This window comes from Emydura macquarii, unplaced genomic scaffold, assembly GCF_026122565.2.
Source record: "Emydura macquarii macquarii isolate MOO-44397 ecotype Brisbane River unplaced genomic scaffold, CSIRO-AGI_Emac_v2 contig_573, whole genome shotgun sequence".
Lineage (NCBI taxonomy): Eukaryota > Metazoa > Chordata > Testudines > Chelidae > Emydura > Emydura macquarii.
Genome location: NW_027130710.1, coordinates 547982 through 566766, shown reverse-complemented (window position 1 = coordinate 566766; position 18785 = coordinate 547982). Strand labels below are relative to the sequence as shown.

Sequence of the window (18785 nt, the reverse complement as noted above, 5' to 3'; positions counted from 1 at the left end):
TCAATTTCAACCTGAACTGAACCAAATTTTTGTTCAGATTTTGTGGTTCAGCTTCTGAAATTAAATATCAATGATGTGTTCAGCTCTAATGGCACCATTTATATTGATTTCACGTGCGTGGGAGCCGGGGGTGGCTCGCTCTCTGGTGACCAGCCAACGTGTTCTGAAACACGACTGGCCCTGCCTACGCCGGGTGCATGTCCTGTTTGCAGTCATGGGAGTTGGCAGGTGTTGGGCCGTGAGCTAGGATGGTGTTTTCCTACTCGAAACATAGCTCAGAGGGAGATCCGATAGGCTCCCATGGGTCAAGAGACGGTGTGACTCAAGGGGACGGCCTCCACCAAGGGTGAGAAACTGGCTCTTCGTGGCGTGTGATTCCCCAGTCTTGTTTGCTTTCAGGAGCTGCGTCCGCTAGCAGCCTCCTGCAGGGCCTGAGCTTCAGCCTGCAGGATATCGGCACCAAGTCATCAGCCCTTCCAGCAAGCGTAGCATCCGCAGGGCTGCCCATACAGGTAGGCATCCCTAGGGACATGGAGGGTTTCAGGACACAGGCTCTCCTGGAGAGTGTGGAAGTGGGTTGAGACAGCTTGGGAGGATGACATCCTTACTGGTGTGGATGAAGTAGGGCTGTGCTAAGGGTAAGGAGCTGCCTTGAAGCTCTTGCTCCTGTGTTTGGCGCTTGGGTCAGGAGGAGGATACTCGAGGACCGAGGGTGATGGATGCCTTCTCTACAAGGGTCATTGCTCCCTGCAGCCTGCCTTCCCATGTGGATGGCGTGTGCTGTAGTAGCATGAGGTGCATGGGAAATGGGAGTTCTGGCAGAGGAGGCCTTGAAATCTAGACTGGACAAAACACTAGAAAATGTAATGTAGGGAATGGTCCTGCATTCACCCCCCATCCCAGGGAGTGGGTGAGAAGAGCCTGCGGGGCCTTTTCCATTCCTGCTCCTCACAATGGAGTTGCAGCCCCGTCAGTTCTAGGCGGGACAGGTTCCACCATGCAGTGCTCCACTTCTATCCGAGCAACCTCCGTTCAGATCAAGGGTGTCCATGGGGAAAGGGCCAAACTCCGTCCAGCCTTGAGCCGAGAGGCACTTGCTGCCTGCTGGAATGAGGGGTCGGAAAAGTGCCAGACGGCTGCGGCATCTTGAGAGCGAGGGTGCGGGGAGGAACGTCCCACCACCACCTGCCCCCTCCTCCGCGATGCTCACTGCAATTGCCTTTCCTTCCCTGGCAGGCCTCGGCTGTGAAGACACCAGCGCCTGTTCAGAATCTGAGTGCCATAACCACGGGCACCGGGACAATTGTCCGCACCATTCCAGTCGCCACTTCCTTGTCGTCTCTTGGCGCCTCGGCGAGTGGGAAGCCCACGGCTATTCACCAGTTGCTGACCAATGGCGGGCTGGCGAAGTTGGCCAGCAGCCTTCCTGGCTTGGCTCAGATCTCCAACCAAACAGCAGGTAAGGAGCTAGTGCTGGTGGGGGATTGGGATACGGAGACGCAGAGCTCCCTCCTGGCCCGGCAGTGCCATCCTTCAGACTGTAGTTAGCATTTACAAAGCTTGTCTCAGCTTCACAGTTCGCTGCAAACACTAACTTATCCTCCCATTACCGCTGCGAAGGAGGGAGGTATTGCTGCCCTAAGGAGACACCGAAACGCAGACAGGAGGCGATTTGCCCAAGGTGTCCCAGTGAGTCAGTGGCAGAGCTGGGATTGGAGTTTGAGGCCAGCGAGAGAAGTTACATCCCTTGCAGGGTGAAGGGGGATTTGCTGCTGTAGACCGGGAAATCGATCTCCTCCCCAGTATTACTCGATCTTCATCATGCACTTGATTGAAGTCCCCTGTGCACGTTCCTTATCGCCAGGCCGAATGATACTTCATATGGTCTGTGACGGCTCGCAAACGGGCAGGAGGATTCCCCTGAACAGCGGGTCCCCTAATTCATAGCATTCCAGGCGCCGTATTGCCAAGATCCAGCTATGGCTACGTGCCGTGTATCCCTTGGAGATGCCAGCCGCTGTCAGTCTTGTGCCCTGTCTGCTCACCACAGCTAGCGATTGCCATCAGCTCTGAGCTCTGGGATTCGCGTTCCTGCCTTGGGTTGTGCTGAGCTCCTCATTATACAGCACTCGGCCCATTGCCATGAAATATGCACTGGCTCTGGGCTGCAGGTCTCCAAGTATCACTGTCCAGCGATTGTGCCTAGGGAACGAACGCTGGGCTTTCCCAGAGGTGGATTTGCTGTGCTATACGTTGTTTGGGACCCTGTGACCTTTGCTGCTCTCCACGTTTGTGTTGTCCCGCAGCTCATCTCCACTCGCTGGCAGTTTGGGAGCAGCTGACAGAGGGTTTTGTGTCTGTCTCATCTGCTGCTCCTGTAAAAGGAAGAACCAAGCTCAGGACGAAGTGTGCGCTTGGCGATCAGGCAGTATCAGTGACTTGCTTTGCTCCCATGTCTTCCAGGCTTGAAGGCCCCAACCACCATTACTGTGACCCTGCGGGGGCAGCCCAGCCGTGTCACCACCCTCAGCCAAGCGGCCATGGGGGCTATCCAGCCCCAGATGGAGGAGCAGCAGCTGCAAACTCAGACACCTCAGGTAACCCTGGGCCTCTGGTCTTAGGTGAAGAGACACCATTGGGCGTGTGTCTTGCTTCCATTGCCAACATTTGCTGGCCCACGTTTGTGGTTAATCCAGTGCAGGAACATCTGTCCTGGGCGGGAGTGTTCTGCCGTATTGCCCTGGCCTAGAAACTCCCATTGGGCTTTTCTCACTAGGAGAGGTTCTTGGTGGGTTTTGCTAATGCTGGGGCCGGCCGGGGTGTTTTCTTCCTTGCGGCCTGTTGTGCCACTGTGCCGTGAAGTTGCAGAGCTGAGCTTGTGGCATCACATCAGTCACTGGCTGCAGACTGTCGCACACGGACGGGATGGTGACTTCCAAGAGCACGGAATGATGGCCCAGCAGAAATGGGCCTCGTAGGACCGTGGTTAGAGAGAGATCCGTCCTCTCCTGCTCCACGAACGCAGAGGCCTCCGCCCAGATGATGCGTCTGTTATGTCACTGCCGCACTTAGCCAATGAAAATGCCAAGCCAAGGCAGTGGCTTTGGATACAAACCCTTGGAGTCGGTGTCAGTGTGGACGCTCCTATTTAATGCACCACTGACGCTTGAGGCCTTCTGGAGAGGGTGTTTGTCCACACTGCTGTGTGGGGAGGAAGGCATAATGGGACTCTCCAGAGTGGAGGTCTGTTTGGGCCTACTCTTAAAGTCCGACCCAAACCCAACTAGACCCCAGCCTGAGGTGGTTTCCATACCCGCCCCTGACGCTTGTAGTCACTCCCTTAGGGTCTAGCTGCCAGCCCAGACTCCGTTTTCTTTACTGTGTTTCCATGGCACAGCCAGGGCTAATTAACCTCCAGCCCTGCTCTCTGTTCTGCAGCCTGATCCCCACGCTGGCCCACCAGCCGCTCCCTGCCCAACGGGCGGTCAGTTTTCCCCACTTCCTGGGCTGCTTCCCCTGAACCTGTCACCTCGTTCTTGGGATTCGACTTGATGTGGGTGTCGCATCCCTGACATCTTGCGCCTGCCATCCATCTCCTGCTGCCTCCTGCCTGGGGGGTTGGGGCAGCCGTGGCTGTGTGCCCTGCTCCTGCTGGCTGCCCCCGCGTCCCTGCGCCGGGTGCTTGGCACAGTGAGAGGGGCCACGGCTCATTGGCAAACACCTCGTGCTGCAAGGTGGTGGTGGCTGAGGGGTGGGGCACGCGGCTGCCACCTCACCAACCCCAGGGGCAGGAGGAGGAAATCAGAGACGACCCAACCCGTGCCTGAGACTTCTGGGCTGTTTTTATATCCAGCCCCACCCCAGCGCTTGTAGTCGGGCTCTGCTGGGTTCTGGTCTCTTCGCTGTACCTCCTCCAGCTCATTCCACCGAAGGGGCAGACGAGAGTGAGGTCAGGGGTGCGCCTAAAGCCCCATCCTGTGCGGGGAGCATAGTGCCTCAAGCCTTCAGATCCTGGGCCTGAGACTGAGCTAATGGTTGGCAGGCGTCTGTGGGTAACACCAGCGTCTCCATCTTGTCATCTCCTCCACAGGTCCCAACACAGTTTAGGAAGGCAGCAAGCCAGTCCCTGGGATCAAACACTACTCTAGACAAATCTCCTTGGGATTTTCCCACTCACTGTGGCAGGAGTGAGCCTTGCATTGCAGACTCCTAACCTGTCAAGTGTCCTTCCTGGGAAAGTGTCAGGTCGCTGTCCTCCCATCCCCAGCTGTGTCTTGTCGTGGGGCTGAATCCAGAACACAAGCTGCCAGTTTAGAGGCAGCTCTGTTTAGTGGAGAAACAGTTACTGGCATCAGATATTGCAGCTTATAAACCTTGGTTCCTGGTCCCACTGGGCTGATTTTTAGAGCAGAGGCCAGGAGCAAAGACACCCAATCAGAGCACTAAGTGTCTCTGCCTTGTGATCTCAGAACAGCAGTGGCAAGTTTCAGCTGAAGTGTGAGTTCAGAAAGGAAATGAGCAGCTAGAACGCCTTGAGTTAAAAAGGAAGATGGTGAAATCTCCAGGGCAGACATATCCTTGGACGGCTCCACCTTAAGCCAGTTTGCAGTTGTGAGACAGAGATTCGTAGAGGTCAAAAGCCAGGACGGACGATTTTGAGCATTCCAGCCTGAGTCAGGCCAGAGAAACTCACACATCGCGCATCAGCAGTGAGGTTTGAATCCGCATAGACAGACCCTCGCCCACCCACGCCTGTGACAGACCCCTAAACTCTGGCTGAGTTACTGAACTCCTCAAGTCATGGCTTAAAGATTTCAGGGGACAGAGAATCCACCATGTACAGCAGTTTAAACCTGACCCGTGCCCCGTGCTGCAGAGGAACCCTAAAGCCTTCAGCCCCACAGCACAAATTGCCCCAGGGCTGAGTCTGTGACATCCATGCCTGTCCTTTAGGCACCGCAGGAGTCAAGTGATACTATTACCAGGGATTGTGCTGTGCTCTGTGGGAAACCCTCCTGACCAGCTCAGCTGCCCCCGTTAGCTGCTGCATTGCAGCATGCTGGTGTTGAAGGCATGTGTCAGGGTTAAAATAACCCGGGTCTGCCTCTGTGTGTTGTCTTTTGGTTGTAGGCGAAAGGGAAACTGCATTGTGAGAAAGTGCTGCAGCTTTAGAATGTGACTGGCCAGGAGGGGGCTTGCACCATGGTGCTTGTGAGACAGAGGCTTTTGAGAGCTGCCTCGCCGTGGTTTAGGTTTTATTCAGACTTAGAAACCAGTCTCTTCGGGGCTCTTGCCATATATAAGGACATGACAGTCCAAGTTCCCATGCGTGTGAATGTGTGCTTCTAGACAGGTCAAACAAGGACAGCAAAAGCCCCTGAATCAGTTGGGAACCACTTCAAGAACTTGGAAAAAGCAGCAAAAGACTGGCAGAGAAATCTTGGGAGAGATTTCAGTTTTCTCTGAAAACAGAGACAGACACAAATGAAGTTGTCACGTTTTACAAGGCATCTGTGGAAGAGTCAGCTCTGGGAGTTTAACTTCCGCTGTGAGTTTAACATCTTCCTGTATGTTCCTGTGTCCTGAAAACTCTTGTTGGACACAGGAACATGTAGAAAGGTGCCACTCTAAATTACAGATCGCTGGCGTGGGCTCCTGCAAAGATCAGACATAACACATTGGCATTTGATTAAAGGGCTGCCAAAATGCTGTTTGAAAATAGTGAACATTATTTACCTGGATTTGAGAGGGAAGCATTTAATTTGTTTCCCCTGGTTTATATTATTTTCCGTATTCTAATCCTTAGATTACAGTGCCGGGGACTGCACAGACGTTGAGGTGGACACAGTGTTTACAGTATAAAATCTAGATGTTTCAAACTCAGGCTGCTTCTGGGGGAAATTTTGGGGGAAGGGATCCATCAAGACACGGGGAAACAGAAGTTGGTTACTGAGGGCGGGTCTACGCTACAAAGTTAGGTTGCCTTAACTACATTGCTCAGGGCTGTGAAACATTTCACATCCTAGATGTAATTAAACTAACCTAAGCCCTGGTGTAGACACCACGAGTCAGTTACTGTCTCTCGGAGAGGGGCATTTACTAGCGCGATGGAAGAACCCCTTTTGTCACTCTAGTGAGTGTCTGCACTCCAGCTATGCTGCATCTGTGCCGCTGTAGCGTTTCGAGGGTAGACAAGCCCTGAGCCAGCATGTAGAACAAACACTTGTTACTAAACACACAGACGCTTTTGCAGAGTGCCCAGTGAAAGAGACGTGGCAGAAGGAGACGGACAAAGCTGCCCTGGGCTGAAGTCTAATAGCACGTCTAAAATGGCCTGTGTTGAATTTCCACCCAGCTCCCTTCGCCTCTACTTGCTGTACCCCATTTTCAATCCGGTTTCTATCAGGGGAGGCCTGACACAGCCTGCAGACTCAGGCAGGAATGAAATTTGCGGAGGGGACAGCTTCAGCGTGTCAGTTCGTGGTGAGGCATAGAAACCGCGATATGTTTGGACCACTCGGGCACCAAAAGCTGATGCCAGCTGCTCTCCTTGCATCCGAAAGCTGGAGGCTGAGGGTCCCAGGGAAGAATGTTTCTCCTGACTGTGATGGGCTTCGTCTTCTCACTCAGTTGAGTTCCCTCTGTTCTCTGTCACCGATGCAAGTTCCCTGCCGACGGCCCTGCTGTAGGAGTGCGGGAGAGAAGACTGTGTCTGGGGACTCTGAGCTGGAAGCCCGCTCCTGTCAGAAGTTACTGTGACCCCGACTGCCTCCATTAGGGTGAGGGGGGAGAAATTGCTTTGGCTTTGCATTGCTCCTTCATCACGGGACTTCAGAGAGAAGGGACTTCTGAGCCACGTTAGCCCCCGGATGTGGGAGCGGGTGTTGTCGCTGGGGGACTGTCACTGGAAGCTGCCTTTGGGCTCAGGCTGCGGAAATGGCATGTTAAGCATCAGTCAGTCAAAAGCCTGTTTCATGTTACGTAAGGATCTGTGCTGTATTATTTTTATCAGTAATTTCCACATGTGGATATTCACAAATGTCTTGTTTGCCTTTTAAAAATCTGTGGTGGCTGTTCTGGCCAGCATGTAGGGAAGTGGAGCATCTGGTCCCTTCACCTCTCTGTTCAATGTCATTTCCAGTCATTCTGCTGGCATGACATGGCCTGTAAGTGTTGCCAGCTTTTCGTATATCACTGTCAAGGGTGGATATTTCTTGAAGGAAATCTAGAGATGGTGAGAATAGCTACTCGTGTGACATTGTGGACAGTCACTGTGTAAATCCTCTTTCAGTGCTAAAGATCAGTCTGTCTGAGTCACATCCAGTTATGTTGCCTTGCAGATCAAAATCTTCTCATGTAAGCCTGAATCAGTCTCTTCCAAGGCGGTTTGAAGAAGTGATCAGAAATGGCATGTTTTCCTTCCTACTCTTTGTTACCTGCACTGAGATGCCCTAAACAAATGTGGCAGAATAATAACTATGTTAGAAAGTCTGACAAAGCCATGAAGTTTTCAGGCGTAGATTAACTCTGGGGCGATGTTACAAGGTGGTGCTTGAGGCTTAATTCAGAGCTGTGAGTTTGACTTACATCATTGGGGTTGTGTTTAGTGGAGTGCTTAATTGCATTAATATCCCTGGAGAGTTCTTTTAGAAGCAAAAGGTCATGAGTTACGTATTTCAGCAACTGCTCGAATTAGATCCATTAATGTAATTGACTTACATCTGCCATTAGAATGTGTTGTATTTCATAACACCTTTGCTTGGTAAGAGCCATTTCATAAAAGACTAAGGAAAATAACCACAAAGAGCACAGGTTGTTTTTCCAATCCAGCTGGAAGGTCTAAGGGAGTTGAAAGCCAGAGGGAATTGGACTCTTGGCCTACTTTGAGAAGTGCAGCCTACGTCTCTGATCCTGCCGTGTAATAGGGCTAAAGCTTTGGACAGCCCAGGATGTCACTTGGTCACTGGGGCATGGCTAGGTCTTGCACTACAGCCTCTATGGAAATAAGGCATCAAATTGGAACAACTTACCAAAGGTCATGGTGGATTCTCCATCACCGACCATTGCAAAATCAAGATTGGATGGTTTTCTAACAGATCTGCTCTAGGAATTATTGTGGCAGTTCTCTGGTCTGTGCTATGCAGGAAGTCAGACTAGATGATCACAATGCTCTGAAGACAGTTCTCTTGTGCCAGAGTCCCCTGTCTGCGTTATAGCTGCATGCTAGATGGGTGAAGGTTTTCAGGAGTCAGTGCTAGTTAAGTAATGGGACACGCAGTCGAAATGGCACGTGGTTAGTGCTAGCGTCACGAGGGTTGATTGTGGAGACCAGTGTTGTCAGAAGACGGACGGGATTGTGGCTTGGTGAAGTTTGCTCATGACACTGGGTTTGTGTAGAGGAGTCTGAGGCGCGCCATTGGATTTGAACATCTGGAGGGAATGGGCTGCATGACCAGCAGCGGAGATTCAGTGGGAGGAAGGTAATGTGCTGCTCCTCTGCGCTGATGGGCTTGGCGTGGGGGGGGGGAAGCCAGAGGAGTCAGCATGGAGAGCTCAGTGAAGGTGTCTGTCCGTGTGCAGCAGGGGTTAAAGCAGTCGGATGCCTGGATGGATTAAACGCACAAGTACCAACTGGTATTAGAACTTAGTACCAAAGAATGGCTGCCCCCTCATGTGAACCACTGCTCCCGTTTTGGTTCTCTCCTGCTAGGTCAGTTATATTGTGAAAACCAGGCCTTGTGGTGCTTTGAGTGGCATCGACTCCAGATCACATTTGCTCAGTTTACCAGTAAAAAGAAGGTTTTTCCCTAATTGCCACAACCCTACCTGGACCTCAGATGATAGCTTGGCGCTTCCGCGCGGGGAACATTAGATACCCTTACTGAGAGGTCTCCCGCTGGACGGATTCTGCTCGGATGTCAGGCTGAATGTCCAAGGGAGCTTGTGCGTCATTTCACGGCCCGGGGGGGACTCTTCTGATGCCGAAGTGAATGTGAAGATGCTGCTTCCTGTTGTTTGTGCTTTTGGTGGCATCTCAGCAGTAACAGCACATTGCTGCCTTCATCAGAGCATCCCTGAGTGCCCAGAATCTGACATAAGTCAGGATCATCTGCACAGTACAGCTGGGAAACTGAGGCATGGAGCGACTTGCCCAGGGTCACCCTTAGAGTCACTGGTGGAGGTGGGAATAAAGCCATCCCACTGCTGAACGCAGCGACCCTCTGCTGAACCTGCCCTCCCAAATGTTGAGGACAACATCGTTTAAACCCCTAACATGGCTGACTTTCTTTTAGCAACGCCTTTGCAGAACTTTGTCTTTTTCCACAGACGACTCCTCAAGTTGACAAGTAACTGGTCAGACAGAGGGAAGAGAGCCTTATAAGAGAGATTAAAATGTGCAGAGAAATGAGATTTGAATTTCCAGCTGCTAAGAGACATTAGAGGCAATGGAAAGTGAGCCTAGCCGGGTAAGGGCTGGAGAGTAGCTCTGCTCTGCATCACACCCCGAGAGCTCCGTTGAGTGCTGTGAATTTTTGCTGCTCTGCCCGGCAGTTCTGTTGGGTCTCAATTGCTTTAACCCTTTCAGGCTCCAGACGGTGCAGTTGGGAACTTGACCACCCCAGCTTCCAGTGCCTCCTGTCCTGGCAAGCTGCTGTCTCAGATGGAACTCAGCAAGGCGCAGGCTGGCATAGAGATGGCTCCTGCCGACCCCGCGTCCCACCTGACCTCTGCAGCAACGCCACCTGTAGGTGAGGCGCATGGCAGTTCTGGGGCGCACACAGCGAAGCTTTGGGGTCACTGTGGAGGAAGGGTTGGAGCCATGCCTGCCTGGTGACTTGCAGGGTTGCTGCGGTGGTGTGGCTGGGTCGCCAGGACTCCAATGGCCTTGGTTTGTTTTTTTTGAAGTCACAGTCCCCCGACTAACTGGTTTCTTTGAGTACTCGTTTGCACTTTTATTTGGCGTTACAGCGCAATGGGAGGACGTAGAGCGATGTAACTGAGACCGTGGCGTGACGCTTACTAGCCCAAAGGCCTAGATAGTTATTCTAAGTTCAACTCCATGGCCCACAGTTACATACTTCGCAGGTTCTGCATTTCTGCTGGCTCTGAGCAGCTGCTGCACAAACCACGCGCTTTCCACACTAGCTGCTCTCCCCGCTGTGCATTGTTGGGAGAAAGGATCCAAGACACTGCAGCCGAGAAAGTGTGTCTGTTGCGATTCCCCTGAGAGAATCCAAATCCACACACATGTAAGCTGCAGTCTGTTGTATCCTTAAAATGCTTTGGTAAGATCAGTTGCATCCCGGCTGTTTTGATTCTTTCCTGTTGGTTTCACAGTGAGGAGAAAAGCCCCGGAGGCAAATGGATGATAAGGGTTCTGGGGAAATGGGCAGACTGGACAAAGTCTCCCCCTTCAAAACAGACTGGAGCTGTGTTTAACTGGGTGCCAGGTTTCTCAAAGAGCTGGTGTCTAAGCAAACAGCTCTGGAGCACTGTGAAATCCCTGCCGTGTTCTGCAGAGACTGAGCTTTGTGCGCTAATCAGCTAACAGTGCCTGCAGGGTTAGAATCACTGCACACTTCAGACCCCAGCGGTTCCCCGTTAAAATCAATAAGGAAGTGGAAAAACGCGATGTTCTTTTCTGCTCTTAGTTTTAAATGTGTCCCTTTGTTGTTTGTACTTAGGCTCGAAGGTGACCTTGGTTGTTTGCAGAAGGCTTTCTTGTGTCACCAGTGGCCCTGGGTGACTTTTAACCCAGTAGCAGAGTCAGTGTCTGTGTGTGCTTGTTTAGCAGCCAGAACTGCGCTACGTGCTCCCTAGAAACGCAGAGCAGATACAGCCGCTGCCCTTCAGAGCTCACAGTCTAAATTCAACCGTGGCCCAACCGTGAAACACAAGAAAAACAAAGCGCGGGGGAGAGGGAGGGAAGCACGAGGGTGTGATTTTCAACAGTGCCGTCTAGGATTTTTCATAGCAGCTCAGACCCCTTGGTTCAACCTCACTGGTAACCTGCCTCCTGTAATGTCCCCAGATGGATGCCTCAGAGGAAGGAGATCACCCCTCCCATAACACATTTGGTGAGTTGTGGGATGCGCTTGTGATGGCCGGTGGCATACAGGCTCCCTTGCCTTGAGTGTGAGTCCCAGGCTTCTTTTGGTGACTTAGGATAAGCTGAACTCCAGCTTTCCCTGTATCAGCAGCTTGCGCTCCCAGATGAGCCATAACCTGTAAGAGCCATGACCTTGAAGAGCTGCAGCGCTGCGAGACATCCCAGCATGCAGAGGGTGCTGGGCTGGGCATGATTCAGTGAGACAGGTGCCTGTCAGGATCCTGGTTTTGTGACATGAGACTGTTCCTGTTGTGAGGCAATGCTTGAGGGGACCTGTTGCCAAGGCACCCAGCGAGGGCTTGAGAACCTGTAGGAAGCTTCCCTACTTAGCAGCATTCACGTGTTTGGAGCTCACCCCACCAGGTCCTGCCTCTTGGTCTCACACAGATCAGAGCCCCTGGGAGGAGGTCAGGTGGGGGTGATATAGTGGGGCAGACGGGTTCACCTTATCCTAGATAATCACCACTGCAGCACCTCTTCTCGGCGAGGAGCCTTTCTGCGCTCCGTGAATCTGCTCCCATTGCTGGCATACAGCCTGGCCTGCTGCTGTAAAGGTAATGCATCCAGTTGGCTCCTTGTGAGATGCAGCATGTGCTGTCTGGGCACAAGCTTGCATTTCCGTGGCTGGGAGGTGCTGGTGTGACCCAGGAGGTAGGGCTGAGAAAATGCCCAACCTGCTCTCAGGCACTGCTGCTGGAGGTGACATCTTTCGGGAGAGATGAATGGGACCTCAGCTGATCACTTAAGAACATAAGAATGGCCACACTGGGTCAGACCAATGGTCCATCTAGCCCAGTGTCCTGGCTTTCGACAGTGGCCAATGCCAGGTGCTTCAGAGGGAATGAACAGAACAGGTCATCATCAAGTAATCCAGCCCGCTGGCCATTCCCAGCCTCTGGCAAACAGCAACCCCTGCCTGTCCTGGCTAATAGCCACTGATGGACCTAGCCTCCATGAACTTAGCTAGTTCTTTTTTGAACCCCGCAATAGGCTTGGCCTTCACAAAATCCTCTGGCAAGGAGTTCCACAGGTTGACTGTGCATTGTGAGAAGAAATATTTCCTTTTGTTCATTTTAACCTGCTGCCTATTAATTTCATTTGGTGACTCCTAGTTCTTGTGTTCTGAGAAGGAGTAAATAACACTTCCTCATTCGCTTTCTTCACACCAGTCATGTTTTTATAGACCTCTGTCATATCCCCCTTAGTTGTCTCTTTTCCAAGCTGAAAAGTCCCAGTCTTATTAATCTCTCCTCATATGGAAGCTTTTCCATTCCCCTAATCATTTTAGTTGCCCTTTTCTGTATCTTTTCCAATTCCAGTAATCTTTTTTTTGAGATGGGGCGGCCAGATCTGCAGCAGTGTTCCTGATGTGGGCATGCCGTGGATTTATATAATGTGTTATGAAATTTTCTGTCGTCTTAGCTATCCCTTTCCTAATGATTCCCAACCTTCTGGTAGCTTTTTTGCCTGCCGCTGCACATGGAGTGGATGTTTTTAAAAAACCATCCATGATGACGCCAAGATCTCTTTCTTGAGTGGGAACTGCTAATTTAGATTCTATCATTTTATATGCATAGTTGGGTTTATGTTTTCCAGTGTGCATTATTTTGCTTTTATCAACACTGAATTTCATCTGCCATTTTGTTGCCCAGTCACCCAGTTTTGTGAGATCCCCTTTGTATCTCTTCACAGTCTGCTTTGGACTTAACTATCTTGAGTAGCTTTGTGTCATCTGCAAATTTTGCCACCTCACTATTTACCCTGTTTCCCAGATCATTTATGAATATGTTGAATGCTACTGGTTCCAGTGCAGACCTCTGGGGGACATCACGGGGTCTCTCCATTCTGAAAACTGACCATTTATTCCTACTCTGTTTCCTGCCTTTTAACCAGTTACTGATCCAGGAGAGGACGTTCCCTCTTATCCCATGACTGCTTATTTTCCTTAAGAGCCTTTTCTGAGGGACTTTGTCAAAGGTTTTCTGAAAATCTAAGTACACTATATCCATTGGATCACCCTTGTCCACTTGCTTCTTGACCTCCTCAAAGAATTCTAGTAGATGTGGTGAGGCCTGTTGACTCTTCCCCAAGAAATCATATTCATCTGTGTGTCTGGTAATTCTGTTCTTTACCATAGTTTCAACCAATTTGCCTGGTACTGAAGATAAGCTTACTGGTCTGTAATTGCCAGGATTGCCTCTGGAGCCTTTTTAAAAAATTGGTGTCACATTAGCCGTCCTCCAGTCATCTGGTACAGAAGCTGATTTAAATGATAGGTTACATACCACAGTTAGTAGTTCTGCAATTTCACATTTGAGTTCCTTCCGAACTCTAGGATGAATACATGTGGCGTGTAGAGCGTCAATAGCGTTTTTCACAGCAGTAGAAATAGTTCTGGAGTCCTGACCAAGTTTAAAATTGGTCATTTCATTTTAATGCTCCCTCCCTGCGATTTTAATTGGCTACAGTCGTCTTGTTCACTCTCTGACCTAGGCAGCTGCTGTAGTCCAACTCAAAGGTGCCTGCATTTGGGCCTTGCCTACACTAGCTCTTATGCCAGCAAAACTTTTGTTGCTCAGGGGTGTGGAAAAAACACCCCCTTGAACAACACAACTTTTGCCAGCAAAATCACTTGTATAGGCAGGGCCCAGTTGGATAGCTGGTGAAATGATCTCCTGCTGACATAGTGCTGTTCACACAAGCGCTTCTGTTGGCAACACGTATATCGCTTGGGGGTGTTTTGGCAAGTCACGCAAGGTCAGACATGCCAGCTGAGCAGGGATTAAAACCCTGGTCTCCTGACTTGAAGTTCTGTATCTTCACCCCAGGCTCCCCCTGCCTCGTTAAGTAGCTAGGAAGGCGCTTTCACATCACAGGAGGAAAGCTGAAGCACGCTTGCTGGGCGTTATCGGTGCTGAAAGACAGTGGAGTCACACTCCAGCCCTGGGAGCTGTTCTCTGTGTGCCGCCCCTTCGCTGCAGTGGGATGCCAGGCCTGCCTCTGCCGAGGGTTTGAAGGACAGTGGGTCCACAGCAAGGGCTTTTCCTGAAGCTGCATATGAAAGGGGAGCAGGGCGTGGGCACATCCGTGCTGTTGGGGCCCCCAAAGTACGTGGCTTTACAAAGCCAAAGCACCAGAGGAGAGCAGCTCTACAGTGGGAGAGGTCAGGGGCACCACTTAGTGATGGGGGCACGAGGACCCTTCTGCCCTGCAGATAACCTCCGTTTCAATGGACGTTGCTTGCCTGGCCTAACCTCCGTTGAGTGCCATGCTCCCTCTAGTCTGTGCAAGAGCTTCTGCCTTTCCCGCTTCCTGCATCATTGTAGTTGCCATATGTTTGCACTTCTTTAATGGAATGGCAGAACCCTAAGTAGACCTCAGCTGCCTCGCGGCTCCCTCCTGGGCTATGTGGGAAGCTGGAAGGGGAGCAGCCTCCTTGGCAGCTTCCTGCCGCCTCAGGCCTCTGCTTCTCGAGATGGAGCCAAAGGCGCTTGGATCTGTGCTGAGCGGGCTTTGCTCAGAGCTCAGCTAACACAAGCTCAGTGTTCAAGCCAGAGTGAGATGAACTAGCCACGGGTTTATGCAATAAATGTAGCTTCAGCATAATCCCTGGGGGAAACCCTCTTCATCCTGCCACAAGCCTCCCAGGGTCAGTGGGAAGCTAGAGGTTTCCCTGTCCCCGGGGGGAGATGAGCCGTGATCAGCCTTCCGGCAGGACACAGTGCGGGTCAAGCTCTGAGTTAAGGATGAGAGCTGTTTCCCTGGCGGCAGTTCAGACTCTGGAGCTCTACCCCACTCCGAGAAGCAGGCCCATGACATCAGGGCAAGGCAGGTGAACCTTCATGCCAGTGCTGGGCATCGGTCACTGCTTGGGCCGGTAGCGGTGTGATTTCCACCCTTCTGATGGAGGGCCTATGCAGGGCGTTTGCACTGGCACCGCTTTCCACACAGTGCACGTTGCTGCGGGGGGTCCTGGGATGCAGGAGCTCCTGTAGCAGTCTTGCAGCCCGGATTAGAGCTCTGATTTAATGGCTGGAGCTGAGCCCGGCCCAGACAAGAGGTGCTGTATGTGGGCTGGAAGGCTAGGGTGTGGGCCACGGGTATTTCTGCCCCCTTTATTGAGGGAGACCCATCCTCCTCTTTTCCAGTTGGGTTGCAGTTTGGGGTTGACTTTGGATCCCTGGCAGTGTCTGGAATTGCAGCTGGCATATGGGGCTCCCTGGTCTGGCGCTCAGGACGTCGTACTAGTGCGCCTGGCCAAGCGCCTGTCCCGGGGGGCCGCGGGATGTCAGGGCACTTGCGAGTGTGGGGGTATGTGCTTGCTCTGGGGACAACCTGTGCACAGGCCGTGGTTTATAAAGGTTTGTTGCCCCCCCCCCCGAGCAATGCACAACTTACACCCTGGTTACTCTGCCCCAGCTACTGCGGGCTTGGCTGGAGAGGAGGTGTAAAGCACAGGGGAACACTCAGCTGTCTTTGTCCCTCTGTCCATGCAGTGACCACCACCAGCCCCATGAAAACCCTGTATGTCATGTCAGACGCCAAGCTGTCTGCGCTCACCAAGTCCGTGATGGCTGAGGCTGCCTGCGCCCCCCTGAAGCCGGTGGGGATCCAGCCCCACTCCTCGGCATCCTCCGCCAGCTCGCCCACCGGTGCTGTGATCTTCACCTCCGCGACGCCGGCCAGCACCCCCAGCCCACCTTGCAGCCTGGTGCGTTCCAAAGTGGGTCCCATCCTGCAGAACACTTCCAAGACTGTCATCCTGACCTCCACGCTGGTGGCAAAGGGTGACGGCCTCCCTCCGGGATACCGGGGGGAGAAGGTTGGCCTGACCAAAGGTGCCTCCACCCTCGGCCACGCCCTGGGGGCCGTGGAGACTCTGGGGAAGGTGCCCTCTGTGGTGGACAACGGCAGCACCATCATCAACACCAGGGAGACTCTGACTAACAGACATTTGCTGCCACAGGGCATGTTGCCAGCTGGGGCAGGCACCACGCTTATAACGCTGGGCGGCAGCCTGGCCAGCCCATCCATCATAGCAACGACAGGACCCACGGTCAGCCAGAAGCCATAGCGAGCTCAGCACCGCTTTGACATGAATTTGATTTCTGCCTCCAATATGAACTAGCGCTGCTGGCTGGGGGAGTGGCCGTCCCCTTAGTGCAGGCCCATACTGGGCACAAATGGACATTTCTTTTGGTTTTGATTCTTTTGTTGCTGTTTAATAAAACTTTTTTTTCACTCTTGTGGTCTCTTCATTATAGTGTTCTCCTTTGATCACCGCCTGCGTTGTACCCTGAGGAGGAGGGATTTAGACCCAGCATGGAATGGAAATAATAATCCAGTCAAGCGTTGCTAATTTCTAGCATCTTTCATTGAAGGATTTCGGAGCTTTGCAAATGAATGAGCCTCCCAGCACCCCAGCGGTGGGGTAAATCCCCGTCTGCTTCTTTGAGCAGATGCAGCTGCGTATTCCACATAGGCATGTGCATGCCCAGCGCTCTGGAGCTGGAGAACTTGGCCCAGTAGTACCTGTAGGGCCAGCGCTTGTGCCTCGTGGCTGTAGCCCCTCCCCCACCTATTTGAGGGGTGCTTCCCAAACCTGTCTCAGTTCCTTCTCACCACCCATGACTGGAGTCAGAGCTCTGTGTGGTTAGAATCATAGAAGATGAAGGTTGGAAGGGCCCTCAGGAGGTATCTAGTCCAACCCCCTGCTCAAAGCAGGACCAACCCCCACTAAATCATTTTGTTTGGTCATTACCGCACCTCCTGTCTGTTCTCTGAGTTTTCCTCTTTATGTGTATAGCTTTTAGATAGTTAGCACTGCCCTAGATAGTGTTTGTTAGTTGGGATGCGTATTGCCCGGGGTGATGTCCTCACCAGGATTCAAGCGCTGCCTGTTGTGTGGGCAGCACAATTCCTAATGGCGATCTCTACCTGAGGTGCGTGCTGTGTTTAGACAAGGGACACACTAAGGAGTAGCCGTTCCTCAGAAGAACCCAGCTGGCCAGAGACACTTGAAGTAGCACCTTCTCGAGCAGGCCATGAGGCTTGTTTTGGCACCGAGGCCTGCTTCTGACTGGTGGTCACCTTTGGACCTGGTGGACGAGGCTGTCCCCCATTCCTGTGCTGGTGTGTCCTTCAAGAGATGGAGGAGCTGGAAGGAAAGGAAAGAAATCCTGTAAAACTAGTCAGGACCAGCCCAGGGCACGTGGAGACTCTGCTTCCTCTAAAAAGAGTACAGACCTGTACCGTACCTCTTCCGGCACGTGGCATGGAGCAGATCTGTCAAACGGCTCCCTGGTACAAGCCCCTGTACCATTAACTCTGGTTCTGGCTTGGGGCATCCCTGTAGTATGGTACTGATGATATCAATGCCAGCATTGACCATCTCTATGCCAGTGACATACCAGATGGCAGCAGATTTACTCTGCCTATCTGTTTTGGACTCTCCACTCATCCAGGACTTTGCTGGGGCCCTGGCCTCCACTGCTGTGTTGTAGAGACACAGGGTCCGATGGCTGTTTGTGGCTGAAGGCTGTTTGGTGCCCAAAACTTCTCTGCCATGAGTGCTGGAGATGGCGGATGCATTGGCCAGAATTATGGCCTCGGCTGTGACCATGAGGAAAGGCATCAAGGCTGCAGAATTCAGGCATTGCTCCTGATGCGTAACCGACTATTGAGAACCTGCCTGCCGATGGTTGGTGCCAGTCTCAAGACTGGTGAGACATTGCACTCCTTTTAAAGAGGCACAGGCCCCCCTGTGTTCGTTAGGGGTGTATACTCCTGCGGCAGAGGGGGTCATTATGGGGAGCAGCAGCACTGCTCACAGCATTTCATTGGGCTGTCCTTTCCTGCAAGGCAGCGGGACTCCCTCAGGAAGGGCCATAGATCCGGGAGGCAAAGGCCTTCTAGTTCTACTTTCAGCCAGTCGTTCGTCCCTCCCCTCCCCAGCTTCTACAAAGTGGCCATTTTGACTTGTGTGTCCGAGGTGGCGATCCAGTCATAATTTCTACATTCCCCTCCCCTATTTGGGGACAGGCTGGCTCGCTTTTACAGTGTTTGGAACTTGATTGCCATGGACATCTAGGCCCTAAGCACTATCAGATTGGATTATGCCATCCCATTCCTTTCCAGCCCTCCTCCTCACCCCTCTTCCTGTCCCTCTTCAGGGACCCTTCTCATGAGGCACTGCTCCATGAGCAGATTCATTCTCTGCTAACTCTGGAGGAGGGCCCTCTGCAGCAACGGGGTGGGGGTTTTATTCCCGGTACTTTCTGGTTCCCAAATGCAAGGGAGGGTGAGACCTATTCTCAACCTCCTCATCCCCTACACTTGTTGAGGTTGTGAGGTTCCAGATGTTACTCTAAAGCTATCCTCCTACTTTCAATCCCAATGACTGGTTTGCTGCACTGGACTTTCAGGACGCTTATTTCCATGTAACGATTCTTCCCAGCCACAGGAAATTCCTCTAGTTTGTCATGGCAAACTGGCATTATCAATACCCTTTTGGTCTGTCCTCTGCTCCCCGGGTCTTTACCAAATGTATGGTTGTAGTGATGGCGTGCCTCAAAGAGAAGAGAATTCATAGAATTATTGAGTTAGACGGGACCTCAAGGATCATCTAGTCTAACCCCCTGCCAAAATGCAGGATTTGTTGTGTCTAAACCATCCA

The 18785-nt window shown here is 52.1% G+C and overlaps 1 protein-coding gene across 5 annotated transcripts in view; it reads left to right on the top strand.

Annotated features, from left to right (window-relative positions):
• KANSL3 (KAT8 regulatory NSL complex subunit 3) overlaps window positions 1-16356 on the top strand; it is a 53231-nt gene extending 36875 nt beyond the window's left edge. For 2 of the 5 annotated variants that reach the window (XM_067540283.1, XM_067540284.1), the window contains 5 exons: window positions 400-512; window positions 1237-1459; window positions 2464-2597; window positions 9587-9749; window positions 15607-16356. In XM_067540283.1, the coding sequence (XP_067396384.1) occupies window positions 400-512; window positions 1237-1459; window positions 2464-2597; window positions 9587-9749; window positions 15607-16184 (1211 nt within the window). In that variant the 3' untranslated portion in view covers window positions 16185-16356. Of the gene's footprint in view, window positions 1-399; window positions 513-1236; window positions 1460-2463; window positions 2598-9586; window positions 9750-11032; window positions 11079-15606 lie in introns of all 5 variants that reach the window. The other 3 variants (XM_067540285.1, XM_067540286.1, XM_067540287.1) reach the window with 3 other exon arrangements.
• The last annotated feature ends 2429 nt before the right edge of the window (window positions 16357-18785 follow it).